Source organism: Oculina patagonica, chromosome 5 (genome assembly GCF_052425735.1).
Source record: "Oculina patagonica isolate OP01 chromosome 5, crgOcupat, whole genome shotgun sequence".
Classification (NCBI taxonomy): Eukaryota; Metazoa; Cnidaria; class Anthozoa; order Scleractinia; family Oculinidae; genus Oculina; species Oculina patagonica.
This window is the reverse complement of record NC_135762.1, coordinates 24501766-24520855: the sequence shown is the minus strand read 5'-3', so window position 1 is coordinate 24520855 and position 19090 is coordinate 24501766. Positions and strand designations below refer to the sequence as shown.

General features: G+C 39.9%; 3 protein-coding genes across 3 annotated transcripts in view; all 3 read right to left on the bottom strand.

Moving 5' to 3' along the window:
* The window catches only part of LOC144653437 (uncharacterized), a 62547-nt gene extending 43662 nt beyond the window's left edge, over positions 1 to 18885 (bottom strand). Inside the window, exon 1 of the mRNA XM_078513425.1 lies at positions 18784 to 18885. The gene's annotated coding sequence lies outside the window, so the exon portion shown is untranslated. The remainder of the gene's footprint in view (positions 1 to 18783) is intronic.
* LOC144653440 (sushi, von Willebrand factor type A, EGF and pentraxin domain-containing protein 1-like) lies at positions 715 to 11156 on the bottom strand. Its single transcript, XM_078513427.1, has 6 exons — positions 10987 to 11156; positions 9662 to 9868; positions 8271 to 8525; positions 7484 to 7738; positions 2425 to 2637; positions 715 to 1039 (listed from the first exon to the last, which is right to left on the bottom strand). The coding sequence occupies exons 1-6, from the start codon at positions 11090 to 11092 to the stop codon at positions 843 to 845; spliced, it is 1233 nt and encodes a 410-aa protein (XP_078369553.1). The 5' UTR covers positions 11093 to 11156; the 3' UTR covers positions 715 to 842.
* On the bottom strand, positions 13443 to 18694 carry LOC144653438 (uncharacterized). Its single transcript, XM_078513426.1, has one exon. The coding sequence runs from the start codon at positions 18635 to 18637 to the stop codon at positions 14831 to 14833; it is 3807 nt and encodes a 1268-aa protein (XP_078369552.1). The 5' UTR covers positions 18638 to 18694; the 3' UTR covers positions 13443 to 14830.
* Positions 18886 to 19090: the final 205 nt, after the last annotated feature.

Sequence of the window (19090 nt, the reverse complement as noted above, 5' to 3'; positions counted from 1 at the left end):
GCCCCAGGGGGGTACTCCGACTTGTAAATGACGGGGATGATCGAATGAAGGCAAAACTCAAGACCCAAAAAAATCCCTAAGTCTTCCGACATTACCCAAAAAAATCCCTGGACCAAAAATAACCCCTAAAAAAATCTCTTGTCAAATATTACCTCTAAATTGCCAGGAGGGGCAATAACGCTCGCGTTTGGTATTCATCAAACCATAAATACGCCAAGTCCGAGCCAAAGCACTTAAGTTTGTTTTAAATACCCTAAAAGCCTAAAAGATCCCCTATTTGAATCAACTCCCCCCAAAAAATACTTGCCAAATCTTCTTACCCAAAAAAATCCCAGAATCGAAAATTTCAAACCCAAAAAAATCCTTCGATCATCCCCGTCATTTACTGGGGGCTGTAGCCTAATCACTGACTCAGTGTGGCTATAATTTACGTTACAATTCTTGGGTCACTTGCCGTTTTTTACACTTGAAACAGGGAACAAGTTCAAATCCCCCCACCCTTTCCCCATTACAATGTTGTGAGCCGTACGTAACCGTCTATAGAATTCGTAACGGAATGTCACGTTACAGTAAGAGAAAATAATATTTCTCTTGGTTACCGTTGTTAAAATGAGTTTCCCCGAGGAATTACGGCGTGAATTGAAGGCTAAAGGCGTGAGATCACTTACGTGAACATTTCAGGCTTGGCAAAATGAATATTTATGAAACAAAAAATCACACTGTAACAGTTTACATGCGATAGCTTTTATTTCTCTTTCTAGTTCTACGATTTAATCTCCAGTCGTTCAATCTACAGAACAAAGCCAAACTGGACCTTGTTACATGTTCCCGAAAAATCACTGTTAAACATAAACGTGAACTTTTTCAGGTTTACAGTCGCTGTTGAACATACAATAAAATGGTGGGATCCTTGGACTTTTAGCGAAGTCTAGAAATTTCTGCTTTAATTCCGAAACAACTTGAGAGTTTGCCTGATTTCTATTAAAAAAGAAATACTTCGACAGTCCGGGGTTGTTCACCACTGAAGGACCAGCGCCGCCTGAAATACAAAACAATAAGGAATAAAAAATAACTTTTATAAGAAGTGACTTAAATCATTTTAGTCCTGACAGTAATCAACAAAAAGTTTCTCAGTTCAAACAGACAAGCGATGAGTACTACTTAAGGAAACTCGTCAACAAGAGTTTTTTTTTCTTGATCAAACATGTACAGCGACTAATCAGTGGGAATAATAATGATAGGAAACTTCCAGTGAGATCTTCCACAAAGTGGTCTTCTTGATCCTACTGATTCCAAATCAAATTGGAATTTAGAAGTGTGTATAAAATGTGTCTATAAAATATTAATGTCTTTTTATAGAAGTCTGTAAAAAAGAAGCGTCTGCTAATTACTAAGCTAGAAAACCTAAAATTAGCACTTTCCGCCATCATCTTGGATTTCACCATTTTCTTGGAAAAACACAAAATAAAGGAAATCTTATCTATGCAAAATCAAGCCAGAATGCTTATGGAATGTAAAAAAATAACAAATCGTTCAATTTTGTTTCAAAAAACTGGAACAAATAAAGAAAAATGTTAAAAATGACGATTTTTGGCCAGACCTGCTTGTAATTATGACGTTGCCATGGCAATGTCAAATATCACATGGGTGATATGTCAAAATTTCTGCAAGGAATAAATGAACAGCTTCTGAAAGTTTTAGCATTGTAGAGTTAATCCTCTTTTAAAAATTTTGGAAAAACCTTACTGGGGTGGATGCTACCCCCCCCCCCCCCCCCCCCCCCCCACTTGTCGGCTAGTTGTACGTCCGAGGGTTAATCCACTCCAAACATCCTTACATGAATGATCGTATTTTCTTTTTCAAGATGTCAAAGGGAACTGAGAAATTAAACGACGAGAATGAAAAGCTGCATATTTTTCAGCGTTTGGGGTAGATACAGTAACCAGAAGAAAAAACACCTTTACTTCTTGTAACGTTTCTTAAAAAGCCATCTGAACCTTTTCCAATTTTTTTAAAAATTTGGAAAAAACCTTAACGGCAAGAGGAGGGGGCACCCCCCCCCCCGCGAAATTTCAGAGCCTTACCACTAGAACGAAACAGATCAGCATTCTAGCTTTGTGTCCAGAGACTCTGCCCAAAATGATGCCTTCACTTCAGAGGCATCGCTGACGTTTGAGACAGAAAGGATTGGTTCATTTCAAAACGGCACTTTCTTTTTCTTCACTCAAACGAAAAGTTTATACAAAGATATGTTAGCCACCAATATTTCAGCTTCAAAAGAGTGTTAAAACCTTTTGAAATCCTTGTCTGAAGTAATCCAAAAATCGAGAACCGGCCGCCGCCATCTTGGAGTAAATTGAAAAGTGGCATTTTGGAATAAACTTCTCCTTTAATTGTCTGGAAAAGAATTAGCTGAATACATACTTGCGCAATCCGGCCACGGAAGCTGGAGGTTTGGAAAAGGAGAATGCGTTCGCCATGTGCCTGCGTCATCACAAATGTATAAATAGGCAGGGGGAGCCACAAAATCAGTGCCATGTTGACAAACCACTTGGCAAAATCCAGACGAGCCATCATCACGGTTCAAACAAACCAAGGCACCGTTCTTTGGAGGAGGGTAAATTGGACATCTGGGCCCTAAAAGTGATCATACCAAGTTAGTCTTAATGCCAATACAGAATACGATATCCAAAAGGAGAATTGTTCTTAGTTCGAATTTCCTCAGGGAACAAGCTTCTGAGCGCCAAACAGGAGTCAAACCCGTGACCTTCCAAATACCAGTTTAGAATCTTCTTTCCTGCCTGCTCTTAAGATACCCTCTGTCTAATTTCTTGGCAAGCATAAACGATTTATGTTCATGAATAATGAACTTCATGTTCTAATGTAGGGTCTTTTTGTGCCTGATTTTTTAACTCTATCTTAGGGTGAGTGATAAGCAGTGTATATGATAGTGTAATATATAGATTTAGGCAAGCCTAAAAGCAGATCTCCCCATTTATTTAATTTTCACTGGAGCTTACAATGTTTTCATTCTAGTGAATAAGCGGCCAAAGTACTAATGTTTATGGCGGTTTATAGGTTCAAGACAAATTTAAATAGCTCACGGTTAAACCGAATGTCAGCAGTACGACAGAAATAATAATCTTAAAGCGGGGCAAAATCATTACTCATGGCACGAAAAATTACTTTAGAGTACAGTAAATTATCTGCTTTCTAGCAATAGAAAATAGTTTGTGGAGGGGGACAGGGGGGCGGGAGCCCGGGAGAAAAGGGGCGGGAAGCAGGAGAAGAGAGGTCGGGAAGCGGGATTCTTAAGGTGGCGGGAACCGGGAGAAAACGAGTAAAATTTCACAAAATTTCAATGGACATGGAACACACAGGAGAGAACAGCTGCAGAAAGGGACTGGAGGCGGGAGTAAAAGGTACGGGAAGCGGGAGTAAAAAGTACGGGAGGCGGGAGGTTTAGACCCCCCTGTCCCCCCCCTCTAGTTTCGCAGCAGTTTAGTAGACTCCACAATATCTGTTACATTGATATAGGATATATTCAACGAGTAACGCAGAGTCTGTTGGATTAGCGCAATCGGTAAGGTGCCAGTCTGCGGATCCGGAGGTCGTGAGTTCAAGTCCCAGAGGGTCGAGTTTTTTTTCTTTTTTGTTTCTTTTTTTTTTACCCCGTAGCAATAAAATGGTTTGTTTATTATATCAACCCGATTTAGCTTTCGAATGCTCCTTCATGTACGATGCTGGCTTTACAGATAGACACGAAAGTCATCGATCGATTATGGCTCTCAATGTCCACTTTTTTGGCGGTCGATTACTCAGTCTACACGTAATTTTCAGGCACATTTTGTTTCATTGCTTCTTGTTTTTCTTTTCAAACCTCTTTAATTTTCACTGGAGCTTACAATGTTTTCATTCTAGTGAATAAGCGGCCAAAGTACTAATGTTTATGGCGGTTTATAGGTTCAAGACAAATTTAAATAGCTCACGGTTAAACCGAATGTCAGCAGTACGACAGAAATAATAATCTTAAAGCGGGGCAAAATCATTACTCATGGCACGAAAAATTACTTTAGAGTACAGTAAATTATCTGCTTTCTAGCAATAGAAAATAGTTTCGCGATCCTGTTATAGTTTCGCAGCAGTTTAGTAGACTCCACAATATCTATTACATTGATATAGGATATATTCAACGTGCATTTTCAGAGTCTGTCGGATTAGCTCAATCGGTAAGGTGCCAGTCTGCGGATCCGGAGGTCGTGAGTTCAAATTCCAGAGAGTCAAGTTTTTTTTTTCTTTTTTCCTTTTTCTTCTTTCTTTTTTTTTTACCCTGTAGCAATAAAATGGTTTGTTTATTCTATCAACCCGATTTAGCTTTCGAATGCTCCTTTATGTACGATGCTGGCCTTACAAATAGACACGAAAGTCATCGATCGATTATGGCTCTCAATGTCCACTTTTTTTTTGGCGGTCGATTACTTTCTACACGTAATTTTCAGGCACATTTTGTTTCATTGCTTCTTGTTTTTCTTTTCAAACCTCTTTAAATTTTAAAGGCCGCCTTTATACGGCCGCCTTTATACGGCCTTCTTGCTTCACTATTTCTACCATCAAACTATGGCGGCCATCTTGCGCGACTCCGTACGCCGTACGTACGCGCCCGCGAACCATGCCGCTATCCATGTTGACCATGAAAACTCATTTCCATAGTGTTCCTTCTTTCATACCATTTGCCTGTCTATGGGGCTCCGCACAAGGCGCCTTCGGCGCCTTGCGAGCTCCGCTATAAGAATAATGTTGATTGGACTGGTGTTGTTTGGACAGCAAAATCTGTAACGGCAGGAGCCCATCAACTGGAGCCTCTATACGTACTGTACCCTTGAGTCAACCCTTTCCCGTATATTTTTATTTTTAGAAACACATTTCCCGCGAAAACATTGCTCCTGTGGTCAGACCACATGCAGCGCAGCTAGGGCGACGATGTAAAAAAAAAAATGGCGGCCAATGTCGTACGCACATTCCCTGTCCGTTTTCCTTTATAATTTTTGCTTCTATCCTGATTTTACAGCCGAGAGAGCCTGGTTTACTCGTGAATGAATATTAAACGACTAAAAGTTAATTAATAAACCACTTTTTTGTCCATGAAAATGAAGTCAGTTTAGTCATGGCGTTGATCGGAAATATGTAATTGCTTCAGTTGCTTGTTTGAATCTTACCGATTTCTGGTTTGCACGGACTTATTACATGCAGTGTTAGACGTAAACAGTACTGTGAGATTTGACGCTGGATTTGTAAGATCTATTCCCGAACGAAAGCAGAAATAATTTAATATGGGCCGAGCTGTGGCGAACGCGTGCTCTTTGATACGGCGACGAACAGTATGAACGTGATGACTTCGATGAAAATTTTGACTATCCGTATGCTCCAAGATCCAGCCAATATAAGATCATCATGCTTCGAATAAAACCTCAGGAAAATGATATGTGTTTGTTTCTTCTAAAGTTCAGCAACTGGAATTATAGCAGAGATCGTTGAGTCGCTGTTGCAGAGGTGAGATATTGCGCATCTTACAATTTTAAAATTATACCCGTACAGGCCAACTGCCTGAATGTTACATCTTTCTTCGGTTAGAGACCTTGTGATCCGCTTATTTTAATCCCCGTACTTTCGCTTTGTATGTTTCCAAAGAGAACTCTATGCCTGTACTATCTGGAGAATTCTAAAGCCGAACGAGTCGTTTAGCCGGGACGGCTGTTTAGATTTTTATTCTAATGTTTGTCCAGTGCCTTCGCCACGAAGGACCAAACCTGTCAAGCTAGCGCTTGTCTGAATTATTGTCACTCAGAGTTTTGATTGCCTTGTAGAATTTGATTTGCAATGTGTTGGTAGGGACTTGGTACAGGCCAAAGTGCGTACCTTGTTTATAAATTTATACCATTGATACGTTCGTTTGGTGTGAATGTTTACAACCCTGAGTAAAATTTATTGTTCACAACAACGATTAGAATCGATCAAGCTTTTATCAAGCTGCCTTCTTATCGGAAGAATTACACGGCAAATAATATTGACCGATCTGTTGCGCCTATCCATCCTCTTTTCAAAATATATTCGTAGTTTCACAGTTGCGAGATCGTTCTCGCCGCCTTTCGATTCGAACAATCGCTCCTACTTTTTTGACAGACCTGTACAAAATCCCGCAGTTTTTTTAGTCATAGCATTACTTGATGTCTTCCTTCGAAGAAATACTGAATTTAGAGGACGACAAGGAACAACATTCTGCAGTCTTCCCTTCTCGTTGCGCCATTGTTTTAGATGACACAGCTTGCGTAACCACAGCGGAATGCGACAAATGATTGACTGAGGTGCGAAATCTCCCGCGAGAGACCCCGGGAGATTAGTTCTAAAAATAAATTAATACGGGAAAGGGTTGACTCCAAGGGTTAGTATGGGAGATGAAGGCTCCAGTTGATGGGCTCCTGGTAACGGTTAAGAGGAAATCCGCCAGGACTTGGAGTAGTTATTGGACAAAATTATGTACCAAAACTATTTACACCTGATTGCAAGCTTTTGTGTTACTGCTTCAAATATCTTATCGAAAGAAATCTTTTCTGACAACACCAAACATCGAAAACAAATTTCGAAGTTCCACTGAATTCCCATGAATCGCTTAAAAGATGTGAGCTTTTGCCCATAGCTTGTGAACTTTGAATATCATTTTCTCAGAATCTGATAAGAAATTGTTGTACCAGAATTATTTCCACCTTATTGCAAACTTTTTTGTTACTGCTTTAAATATCTTATCAAAAGAAATCTTTTCTAACAACACCAAACATCGAAAACAAATTTCGAAGTTCTGCTGAATTCCACTGAATCGCTTAAGCCGAATTTACAAAATGGCTACACGTGAGATTTTGCCTATACCTTGTGAACTTTAAAATTCATTTTCTCAGACTCTGATAAGAAATTGTTGTTGGTGTTATCACGGATAATTACTTACATATTTACCTTAAAAAAGTTAACAACGTATAGAGTATATCTGTCTGGATTTGACAAAACGTGGACTCCGGGATCCGTGCTTGAAGGCCGACTCGGGGGGCAACGTCACCGACCCCGTGGGCAGCAAGCTGGGGCCCTGATCTAACAACCCTAGGGAGCCCTGGGTCAGCTGTTAAATTGCAATCCGGCTGGGGGGGGGGGGGTGGCTAAAGTCAGGTTTTTGGCTTGTTTTCTGCAAAGACTTTGCTTTGAAATGTGGTCAGGACTGCTCCTGGCTTTTGATTTTTGGGGGGCTGGCTCAGAAGCCTTGAGACCACTGAGAGCTCAGCTGTGACCGGGCATGGGAAGGCTTCCTAGCAGTGCCCCGCCCTGGACTCTCTGAAATCCACAGGGGGGAGGGAGAAGAGGGCTAAGAGAGTTGCTGGCCTCAGGCAGTTCCTGGGGCCTTGTTTTCTTAAATCAAGACAGATATAAAGTTGTTACTTACTCTTTAGTATTATGTTAAAGGAGCACCCGGTATAAATGTTCGGTTTCGGGAACGCAAAGTCCTCCACAGTGTACTGAATTTTATATGTTCCAGGAACTCGATAGTGTTCACCGTTACGTCGACTGGGGACGATTTTGGGGGGCAAGTGTGAATTGTCGGAGCAAACTGGCACGTCCCATGACACTCTTACCAACGAACTTTTCCCTTCTCTGACAATGTCGCCTGGGCAGAAGCTACAAGTTGGTGGCTCCAAATCTGGAAATGAAATTATAAAGGGGAAGTATAAAGAGGATTGTTTTTCGACGAAACTGTGCTATAGTAGTTTTTTGAAAATAGCCCTAGATCACGAAGGGAAATATTTCAAACTAATTCTTGAATAAAAGAACAAATCGTGATCGTTTCTAGCATATTTTTGGGACAAACAGGCGAGGATTTGGCGAGAACTTGAAAAAAAAGAGCCGACAGTTTTCAAGTAGTAATTCATTTTGACCCTTTCTACCCAAGGCCAGAAACACTCGCCAACGTTTTAAGTATACTAGGCGGTATTTTATAACGAACCTGGACCATTTTTGAATTAAGGTTTGCATTAACAATGAAATGTTTCTCAGCTTTTGAAATTACACAAATACCCAGGATACTTCCCTTATAAACGATCTCCATTAATCATTTGAAGGGTGAGTGTAACTCTGTAATGAAGTCCTAGAAAGACTGACATTGCTTCATTCTGGTACCTAATAATAAGCGACCGTTGATAACGTATTCCAATAAATAAGATTTATAAGATTACCTTTGATGTACACCCAAAACATACACCTCGCCTTGTTTCCAGCTTTATCAGTGGCCGTGACAGCAACAAGATGTCGGCCAATGGTAAAATTGTGGGGAGACGCGTGACTGGATTGCAACGTGACCTTGGCATTGGGTTCGACTGCGATCGAATTGTCGTCAACGTCTATTTTCCAGGACACCATTTCTGATGGGCTTCCTTTCCTGGCAGTGACTGTTATGTCATCGGGACAGCGCAGGTTTGGGGCTCTAGTGTCTGAGAAATGCAAGTATCAAGCTAGGTATGAAATCAAAAATTTCCAAGATACAAATAAGGGGGAGGCTGTTAAATAGTTTTTGTGATCCCGAATTTCAGTTATAGCAAGCTCCTTATGGTGCTGTTTCTTTCACGGGAACTTAAGAATTCGATTTTTTTCACACTAATTGTTTTGGCAATTGCCAACGAGTCCCCCCACCCCCTCCCCCCTTCCAACCTACATCTATGAAATAGCGGTCTTTGACTGAACTTTGATAAACAGGTAAAATAGCCTTAAGGGCCTACAACAGCAGAGAAATGCATGTGTACATAGCGTTGATTGGCAACCAGAAAACATTTTTTTTTAAATCACTCAGCTGCAACGTCTTTTTTAACAAAATGTATTCCAAGACAAAAAGTTAAGTTTTTGCCAATTGTAGTTTTCTGTTGATTTTTATCGCTGTGGAATAGTGTCAAATTGTAATTTTGTATTGCCCTTTTTTGAACGGACCCTTTCGTTTTCAATTTCAAAATTAATCCATCCACATTTCTTTACATTGCGTCACGCGCGAACAAGTGTGGCGGGACGGACGCCCAATGTGAGGCGACTCGCGCGATTTCATCCGTAAAAGCAAGTTCCCTACTGGCATTATAGTTGCAATGTTTAGAAACCTAAATCAGCGTGAAGCTGCTCTTTTTTCAAACTCCAGCCTTTGCTATCCTGCAGCTGAGTGCCAGGTTTTTCCTCCCCGTTTTCCGGTGTCAGTCATGTCTTTTTTACGAGCCGCTCAAAACACGAGGTTTTTTCTCGCGGCTTCGCCACTCGTGGTGACGGCCTTCGGCCGCCGAAGTATTTACCGCGCGCGAGAAAAAATCCTCTGGTACCCAAGGTAAGCCTTTGCTGAAATAAAAACATTTTGTCATAAAACCTCCCTTTCTTTACTCCTCGACATCAAACTCATACAGTGTGCTCATAAATATGTTTTTAAAATGTTTTTAGAAACAACAAAAATCCAGGCTTATTTTAGGAATATTACGATATAAATAAATTTAGATCTCCCTAGGTCGGTAGAATGCATGGTTCTGCATTTTGCAGAATTAACATAAAATCTTCCCGCCAAAACTTTTTTTTTTTTGGCTGGGAGGATTGGACTTACCCACGCATTTGTGTACTTTTCCGCTCCAAGTTCCATTAGCCTGGCACACAAATCGGAAAAAAACCCGGTTTGGGTCATTTTCCAGAGAATAACCTCTGACGCAAACAAAGGTACAGGTTCGGTTGACTACCTGTGGCCCAGTTATACACCACTTGTAGACAGGATACGTTAATGGGATGGGAGGCAGCTTTGGACAGCCAGCGCTCACTGGAAAGAAAAGAAACGAAATGATGGCTCAAAAGTGGATCATTACGGAGATTGTGCAACAGTTTTGGTCAAAATGGAACTAAATATACGACTGTGTACCTTCGAACATTTAAGACAAAAAAATGACAATGAACGTAATTAACAAATTGTTGGAGGGAGAGCTGTTTGTTATGTTTTCAAACACACAAAACAGAAACATTTTTAAGACGGAATCGATCTGGAGTACCGGAATAATTTAAGTGTTATTTTATATCTCTTTTAAAAGGTAAAGATGTAAGTAATTATCCGTGATAACATCAACAACAATTTCTTATCAGCGCCTGAGAAAATGAATTTAAAAGCTAACAAGAACCGTGTAAACTGATGTAAAATTTCACGTGCAGCTATCGTCTTTTAAGCGATTTAGTGACATTTAGTTGAACTTCGAAATTTGTTTTCGATGTTTCGTGTTGATAGAAATGCTGATTTCTTTTGATAAGATATTTCACACGGTAGCACAGAAGTTTGCAACAAAATGTTAATGATTTTGGTACATAATTTTGTCCAGTTAACACTCGAAGTCCTGTACGGGGGATTCCGTCTTAACCCCTTGAGCTTTAGTGCATGCACTAGCGTAATAATAGTTATATAAGTGCACTTCTTAGACTATTCCGTCAAGACTAAGACTTCAACTCGATGATGATACCTTCCATTTTACCTTTGAATTGTAGTGTTACATTTTTATCCGTTTTTTTATAGCTCTATCTTAAAGGGACTATGTTACGGGGATTTCGCAGATTTTTTGTCTAAACTGTTCTGAAACAACACTTTTACCCATGAAAAACATTATCTTTGCACATTTAAATGAAGATATAACCTTTATTTGGTGGATAGAAATCAGAATTCGGCTATGATTATCGAAAGCGTTGGCTAACGTTTTCAAATTGCAATCCGTTTCCATCCGAGCCATCCACACCCAAAGTTTCCTACAACGCAAATATAAATTTTGGCTGTTCAAAAATCTGTAAAAATCTGTGACATATATATGCATAGTCCCTTTAAAATTTATCATGGTCTACCTAAGAAAAACAATGGTCCGTAAACGGGGTTAATAATAAAATTACAATAAAAGTCTTTACCTGCGTGAATCTCTGACTGCAAAGCCAAAGCGGTGAGTACCAATAGGATCATCATTTTGAGGTCTTCAAAGGTTTGAAAATTGTGAGATTCAAGACTGAATGACATCTTAATTTATAACGATGATTACTCTGACTTTTTAATTAAGAAGTTTGCAATTATGAAAATTACAGAATGTTTGTTTGTTCATCTGGAACCTGACACAACTTGAAGGTCAATTTTTTTTTCTTCGCTCATTATTACTTTACTCTTCGGTTATAACGATGTAACAACAAAAAACTCGTTTTCTGTCCTTTAAACTTTGAAACCATGACAATGAAAATCACTAAAAAATAACAAATACAGTGAATGCAAACATCATTTTCGTTTTGCGTTTTCTTTAACCGAGACATTTCAAAGAAGTCAATTTGTATTAAACCCGTTCATTAGGGAACCTATATCCCATGTCTTTCGCGACAGAATCACTTAGTTTATCTAACCCACTGATTGCGGTGCTTCTTTAATGCTGGCTCTGCATATTTGTGGTGTATCTATTTTAGATGCCCTAATTGTAAATTAATAATAGGTTTATGCTTTGCGTGCACTATCGAGTTATGGTGGGCACGAAAAGGTCAGAGAGCACGGAAAATAGTAAGTAAGGGTTGCAACTATCCTGAACAAGACTACCGTAAATTATCTAATAAACGCCCACTCTCAAATAAACGCCTCGTATCTAATAAACGCCTCCCCTGACGTGTAAAATTTGTATTAGACGCACCTCTCTAATAAACGCCCCGTGTCTAATGGACGCCCCTAGGCCCTCCAAGAATCTCCTCGAAAACCACGGAAACGCTCCATAAAGTAAAATCACGCAATTTGTTTAGTTTTTGCTTGACTCGGACATCGAAGAGGCTAACGATGCCAACATGGTTGACCTTGATGACGATGAAGACATCGATATCGAACTATGAACGACATCTGTAGGAGGATCTCAATGGGGTTAACCGTTAGCGGTAAAAAGGCCGAAAACTCGCGGAAATATAAAAACGCGCGAAAAAATTCCTTTTAGTTTGCGCAAAATGTTGAATTCCTTGCAGGTAACAGGTACAGAGAGATCCCGATTTAAGGAGCGCCCATTAAACGAAGACCGTCACGAACGCTATTTTTCAGCCCAGTACAGTAAAATGTACCCCGATAGTAAGATATATTAAGGGAAAAGAACCCAACTCGTGATAAACCAACACATCAGCCAGTCGCTTGGCACTTCTTTATATCAAGGTAAAATGAGTTAAAATACAGTAAAAACACATTTATAAGGAATCGCGGATTATAAAACCTCCAGGCTAAAATTTGGCCAAATTAGCATCATATAAAATATGAACCACGTCATTTAAAAAATTGAAAGAAGTTGTTATGCTCTATATGAAAGATCAGAAAACACACGTATCCAGACCCAAGTAAGTGTGCTTTTAGAGCCAATGAAAACATATCAGTACAATACAAAAAGAAAATCCATGCAACTTTAGTAATTTACGTACATGCACCATAAACAGAAAAAAAAAATCATTTTTACCCTTAACATCTGAACTTCTTCAGCCTATGGTCAATAATCAGGGGTTCTTAAATGTGGGCTTTTATTGTATTTTTACCCCTTAACAAACATTTTGTTATCGTCAGGATTCTGGGATTTTTTTGGTAACTCTTCCCATTATTATCTCATCAAAACTATGTCTACGTCTTTCAAAGACGGCCATCTTTAAATTTGGGCAAAGTAACTAGAACAGTGAATCAGATAGTCACTGTATGTTGTTGTTATCATTGTTGTTGTTTTGTTTTGCTTATTTTTCTCATTTTTTTTTTCATTTTTCTTTTGATTTCTGTTCTGTATGGATGAAATGAGCGACACTGAGCTCAAGGAAAATTATGCAAAACAGTGTTTTGATTGTTTGTGTTGTAAAAAATTGATTTTCCCATCTCGCGCAATTAACCTTTTACCCTATTTTCGATTCTTCTCAGCGTAATGAATAAAACAAACCTTAATAAATCACAAATCAAACTCCGACAAAATTAATCGCGAACTTACATTCTTCTGATAAACGGACAGGATGACCGTTGTAGTTTTCAAATTACATCAATTAATAATAGTTCGCGTTGTCTTTAACTGTGCTTGTACAATGTCACGTTGTCATGTCAATGGTTTCCTGGACGACGGAGTTAGTCGGGAGGTATGACATAATCAACATTTTTTTTAACCATGGTAATATATTGTCATCCTCAGCGACAGAAACCTCAATTGAATCATTATAAGATCTGTTTTCCCCCGTCACACGTAATTCCAAAAAGAAAAAAAAAAAACGGTTAATTTAAAAATAGCCTGCGAATACAGTCGCCTCTCATTCTTTCACGTAGTGGCGGGAGCGAATGAGAGGCGGCTGTATTCGCAGGCTAATTTAAAAACGAACAATAACAATATAACACATTATATATTAGGTATTTTATTTAAATTTGTAAATTACTTTGTCCGTAGAAAGTCATTATTTATTCTGGGTGGTAAATAATGATGACTCCGTAATTTGATCTGGTCAAACTTTTTCATAATTGTTATTTTTTTATTTATTCTTGGTCATTTTTTTCTTAGTTTCAGCAGGTTAGTTACCGGCGAGATCACTCCTTTTGAACCATCAAACTTTAAAACGTAAAATTGAAGTAAGTTTGCTTACAATAAAGCGGTGAACACTTAAGAGGTTCCACTGTATGATGATACATTGATTATCCTAAGCAAGAAAAAAAATAAAATAGAAAACGATTTTGCCACTTTTTAGCTTCTCCTAAATTAAAATTATTTCCAATTCTTTTTCGTTTTCATGGATGACAATCATAATGTAATGGACGATGGGCCATCATCTCGTCTAATTGTATCGTCACGCAATTCTGCTCAGCACGTAGGTGAAGATTGCGTGACGAACACACTTAAAGACTCGTTCCAAAGGAAATAGTTAATTTTGTTTCCTGGGAATCTCAATGTTTCCCGATGTGTTAACTGGTTTACCGAAGGACCTGTCATTAAGTGATTGGTCATTACAGCACACCAAAGCCTTAGAAAAATGGCGGTCTTTGGTCAAGATTCGCGGGCAACATTGCATTGTTACCCTCTGATATCATAGATTTTGCAATATTGCCCGCTCAAAGACTTTTGGCGGGAAACGGTTTTATTGTTAGATGTCATGTGACCTCGAAGTGGCCAATAATAGCACGCGCTGTTGGGAAAATATTCCAGCTGTACAAGAACAACAGTAATGAACAAGAAGCTTAAAAGTAGACATTTTGATCTAGTCTATTTTAGTCAACATGTTGGCCGGTTAGCCCCATTTAAAACCTCCAATTAGAAGTTTTCGACTGAATTAAGTGAATAAGTACCAGTTAATGACGAAATCCCATCACACGAATTACTTGAGCCCGCGATGTTCGTCAGCCTGGCATGTCTAATGAAACAACTGCGAAACGAAAATTCGTTTTGTTATTCAAATGAATATGACTACAGACAAAATGGAACGACATAAAGTCCTGTTACCAATTAACTGTAGAAAAATCAATGGGAAAAATCAACGAAAATATCAACGGCGACAAATAAGGCGTTTTTTAATTTTTAGATAGATTAATTAGGAACCCACTTGAGTGCGAGTATCTTATTGTAGCGCGGGTAAATATCTAGACTGTTGCTAACCAACCAGATTCGAAAATTTAACCGCATCATAAATCGAGGAGTAAAAGCATCAAATCAATGCAAGCGATTTTACCTGTCTGTCATTACAGTACTTTTCATCCACTAAATATATAAGGAAGTTACTTATTTTAATTTTAGTTGGTTTAGATATCTATGCTGCCATAGAGAGAACGGGGTGTTTGAGGCCTGCCTGTCAAGCTGTGGCTTCCTCTGCTGCTGTGTCGAGTTTCGGATGGTTCAGGAGTTGCCGACATGCTTGCCCTGCTGGTCTCCGAAGTTTCTGACATAACTGGCGCGGTGTCATCGTCTGGAGGTCGTCGGCAAGCGGGTAGGTATCTTTTGCCAAAACTGCAGGCCAATACCAACAAGACTGCAATGGGAACGCACGACAAAATGTTGAGAACTATTTTGAAACCGCGCTTTATACCACCGGTAGTCGCACAACTGTTGTCGATTGGAGAACTTATCACAGCAATGAAGGAAAGAGTGGTCAGGAGTACTACGTCAGATATGTACATCCATTCGTAACTCTTCTCATCCTCTTTGACATCACGGGCTTCCTTGTAGGGCCTTAGGATTGCAAAGATCAGCAGGATCAAGATACAGCAGCCCTCCAGCAGGAGCCGTTTCACTGGACTCGCCGGCATAAACGTAAAAATCACCAGGATACCCAGCCGGCAGATAAAGTAGAAAGCCGCACACCAGCGATACTGATCTTTAAAGCAACTTTGAAGAGCATCAAAAAACGGATTCCAGCGATTGAGATTCAGCACGGGGCGAAGATTATTGGTCAGCCGCGAGCGAAATAAAAGGAACGACGGAAACGGTAACACGAACACCACAATGAAGAATATGGCAACGATTCCATAATAGAGATGCTTCCCACTGAAATACTCTATGTCACCATTGACGAAGAGCACGGTCTTTGATCCAACGTTGGCGTAACGCAAAATCCTGAGAGAAATATAGGTGACGTCCGTATAACAAAGTACAAGGATGGTGCATATGCCACGAAATGGAGCTTTTACACGTTTGCTAAAGCACCAGTCTGGATAGGCGCCCACCATCTTCGCTAGCAAGACGACAATTGCTGTTACGTATACCGGCACGGCGTACATCACCATTAGCTTATCTGCATCGTCCCAGCCTATGGCCAAGCAGAAACTGTTGCCCCCAACTTGAATTTGCATCTTAGTTAAAGCAATGACAAATTCACTAAAAGAGATAAATTTGAATCCATCTGGTGCCAAGAGTTTCATGACTTGGTAGGAGTACAGCCAGGCGTTTAGGTATCCAGTAAAGAAATCGAGATCTATCAGCATGATTCCCATGACAAGGAGAAGAAGACCCAAACCAACAGGTATCAAGAGAAACAAGTACCAGTTCGTGCATCCCTTTTGGCACTGTTCGCTACCAACAGTAATGGTGTGATCCCCATCACATTGTCCGCAAAGTGTGCTGCTCTGATTTCTACCTTGGTTGCACACGTTATCCTTAACATAACGATACTCATCAGAGTTTAAATGGCTTGATTTACAGTATCCATAAGGGCAGACATACGTGGAAAAGTTGCCATCAACTTCTCCAGCCCAGTATCCCTTCTTTACATATAGGCCCTTCCTATCAGAGGTGCAACTTGAGACGCCTCTGGCTTGCTCTTCTAATTCTGGGAAGGACTTCATGCATTTGCACATGGATATTTTATTGGAAAAACGAAATCCAGGGTAGCACTTCTTTAACTTGACATCTTTTATCTCGTTTCCTAAAAGTTGACTTCCGATGCAATTTAGCTCAACAGAAAAGCTGCTTTCTTCTCTTCCGTGTAAAGTGATATTTAGAATTGTTCCATTTGTTAGAAACAAGGATGACGGGTTGTTAAGGCGAACTGAAGGCGATTTGATTACAACATCAATAATCCCTGGGACGAGATTCTTAACTTCGTCATGCAAAATGACAGTTGCATCAAAAACTTCACCTGGAGCAACCTCCCAGTCACTCTTTACATGTTCTATGTCCACTGGGTCTGTCGCAACTTCGCCCGAAAAATTCGTGAAATTCTCAGGCAAGTTTTCAAACTTGACAAACTTCCATCTCAGTACACTGTTCTTTTGACGGTTCTCGCCCGCTTCCCAACAGCTTTTAAGTGTAGTGGCATAGACTGCTCTTCCCAAGGCAATACGGAGCGATTTGTTATCTTTAAAAATGACGGTTGTTTTCCACTCATTATAATCCACGGAGGAATTGAAATAACCGAAGAAACAAGTGTAAATGTTAGTACCAGTTGCGTTGAAACTTACCAGGGGAGGGCCTGGGGCTTGAATATACATTGCTCCACCTTTGTCCTCGCATGAATTTGCTTCAAAGCTTAAGTTTGAATTTTCATGGAAAATAATTCTCGATCGTCCATACATTGCTATTGCCCCACCTCTAAACCCAGTGTTTTTGATAAATTCTAGTTGGTCATGAACTTCGAGTGTTGATCCATCTAAAACTAAGGCGGACTTGCTATTGTTCACAAATTTGGAAGTGTTTTTGAATATCACAGGTACCTCCATACTGTAGAGAGCTCCTTGTCCTATCGTCAGGGAGCGGTTAGGAAGTTGAACCTCATTAGACTCAAACAGGGTATCATTATCAAAACAAACACGGAATGGAATTTCCGGTCCAATTTGGTCTTCATTATAGTTGTAAAGATATAGCCCCATGGCGGCCCCTACATTTCCTATGTTGCTCTGCCAGCTGCATCCGTTGAAGTAGAACTGAGTAACGTTAGGATCTGTGTGTTTGGCGCATTTTCGGGGAATTGTTGAGCCAAAGATTGAGGCACCACCTCCCCATACGGCCACGTTGTTCACAAATGAGCAGTTGTTGATATGGAATCGATTCAATTCAAGCTGAGCATCTTTGTTTGGTGTATTTCCAATGCGAGCTCCACCGCCAGCCAGATCTGCTCTATTTCCCCGAAACGTCGTTTCCTCCATTATGAAGGAATTATTTTCTGTTTTGTCTTTGGTTTCCATTTGAAGACCCCCTCCCCACGAGGCCTGATTATCAGTGAAGTTACAAGCTTGGATTACAACATTGCATCTAGAAGCATTCCCCTCAAAATACACTGCCAGCCCCCCACCGCTGCTGAAAGGAAGTTCCGGCGTATTGAGATCTTTGTATTCACCGTTGCGTGACCAGCGCGCTTCGTTTCTTAGAAAGTGGCTATTTGTAAACAAATAGTGGTTATCGTGTTGATATGAGTCATGCTCGCTTGGCGTTACATTTACTGTATTAGAGCCGTACCGGTTTAAAATCACAAAAACACCACCTCCTGAATACACGTACCTAGCAAGTGGATTCCATCTGCTGGATTCATCATCTGAAGCCTTATTATCAGCAAACACACTGTCTGTAAAGTTCACGAAGCCTCCAATATCATACAAATTAGCGCCTAGCCCTGGAGAATACGAAATTTCGACATTAGAGATTCGAAGATTTCTGCAATATCGGAAGTCCAAGGCTGTCTTGAATTTTGCTCCGTGGAGATCTGGATACCGTTTATTCATTCCAACAGCGCTTTGATGCCATCCACCGCACTTTTGTAACTTGATTCCCTCGAAGGAAATATTCTCGCTAAGAATAAACGAAAGGCTGACATTTACATCACAAGTTATTTTTACGTCGTCTCGATTTGAGCCATTGCCAAACAGTTCAAACGTAGTCATCCCAGTAAAACTGTGGCTTTTTTTCATCGTGTAACTTCCTTTTGCCAATATAATCCTTGTAGAGTCGAGCCCAGAAGCGAGCGAGAGTGCCACATCGACTGACTTACACGGGATTTCTTTAGTGCAAGGTGACGAATCATTTCCGCGTGGTGAAATATAAATTTCTCTTTCGGCAGCAGATGTGTTCCACAGCATTAGTATGAACAAAGACACTGTATGCACAAGATGATACATCATCTTTTTTGGAGTCGAGAACAAATGATCTCAGCGAGTAAGCGACAGTTCATTCCAAGAAAAGTGATGCATCGATTCTGTGAAAACAATATACATTTATAATGAACAATATAAGGGGATACCGTGATATGACATGAATATCATGTGACCTACGAGTTCCTGTTTACTTGAAGTGTACTCAGCATGCATTACATGAGCTGACTAGCCTTTTCATATTAAAGTTACTCAGTGTGAAATGTTGCCGCTTCAGCTTTGAAACATCGAGATATTTTAATCAGTTTTAATAAGAAATAGATGCGATTTCCTGTCCTAAAAAAATATTTACTTTGATTATGTCTATGATATGAAAATATGACTTTCGCCGTCCGGTAATTTTGCCGTGTTTCTAATTGTTCTATGATTGTTTAAGAATATTTAACCCCAGATAAGCACATTTAAGCCATTTGCACAAGCCGA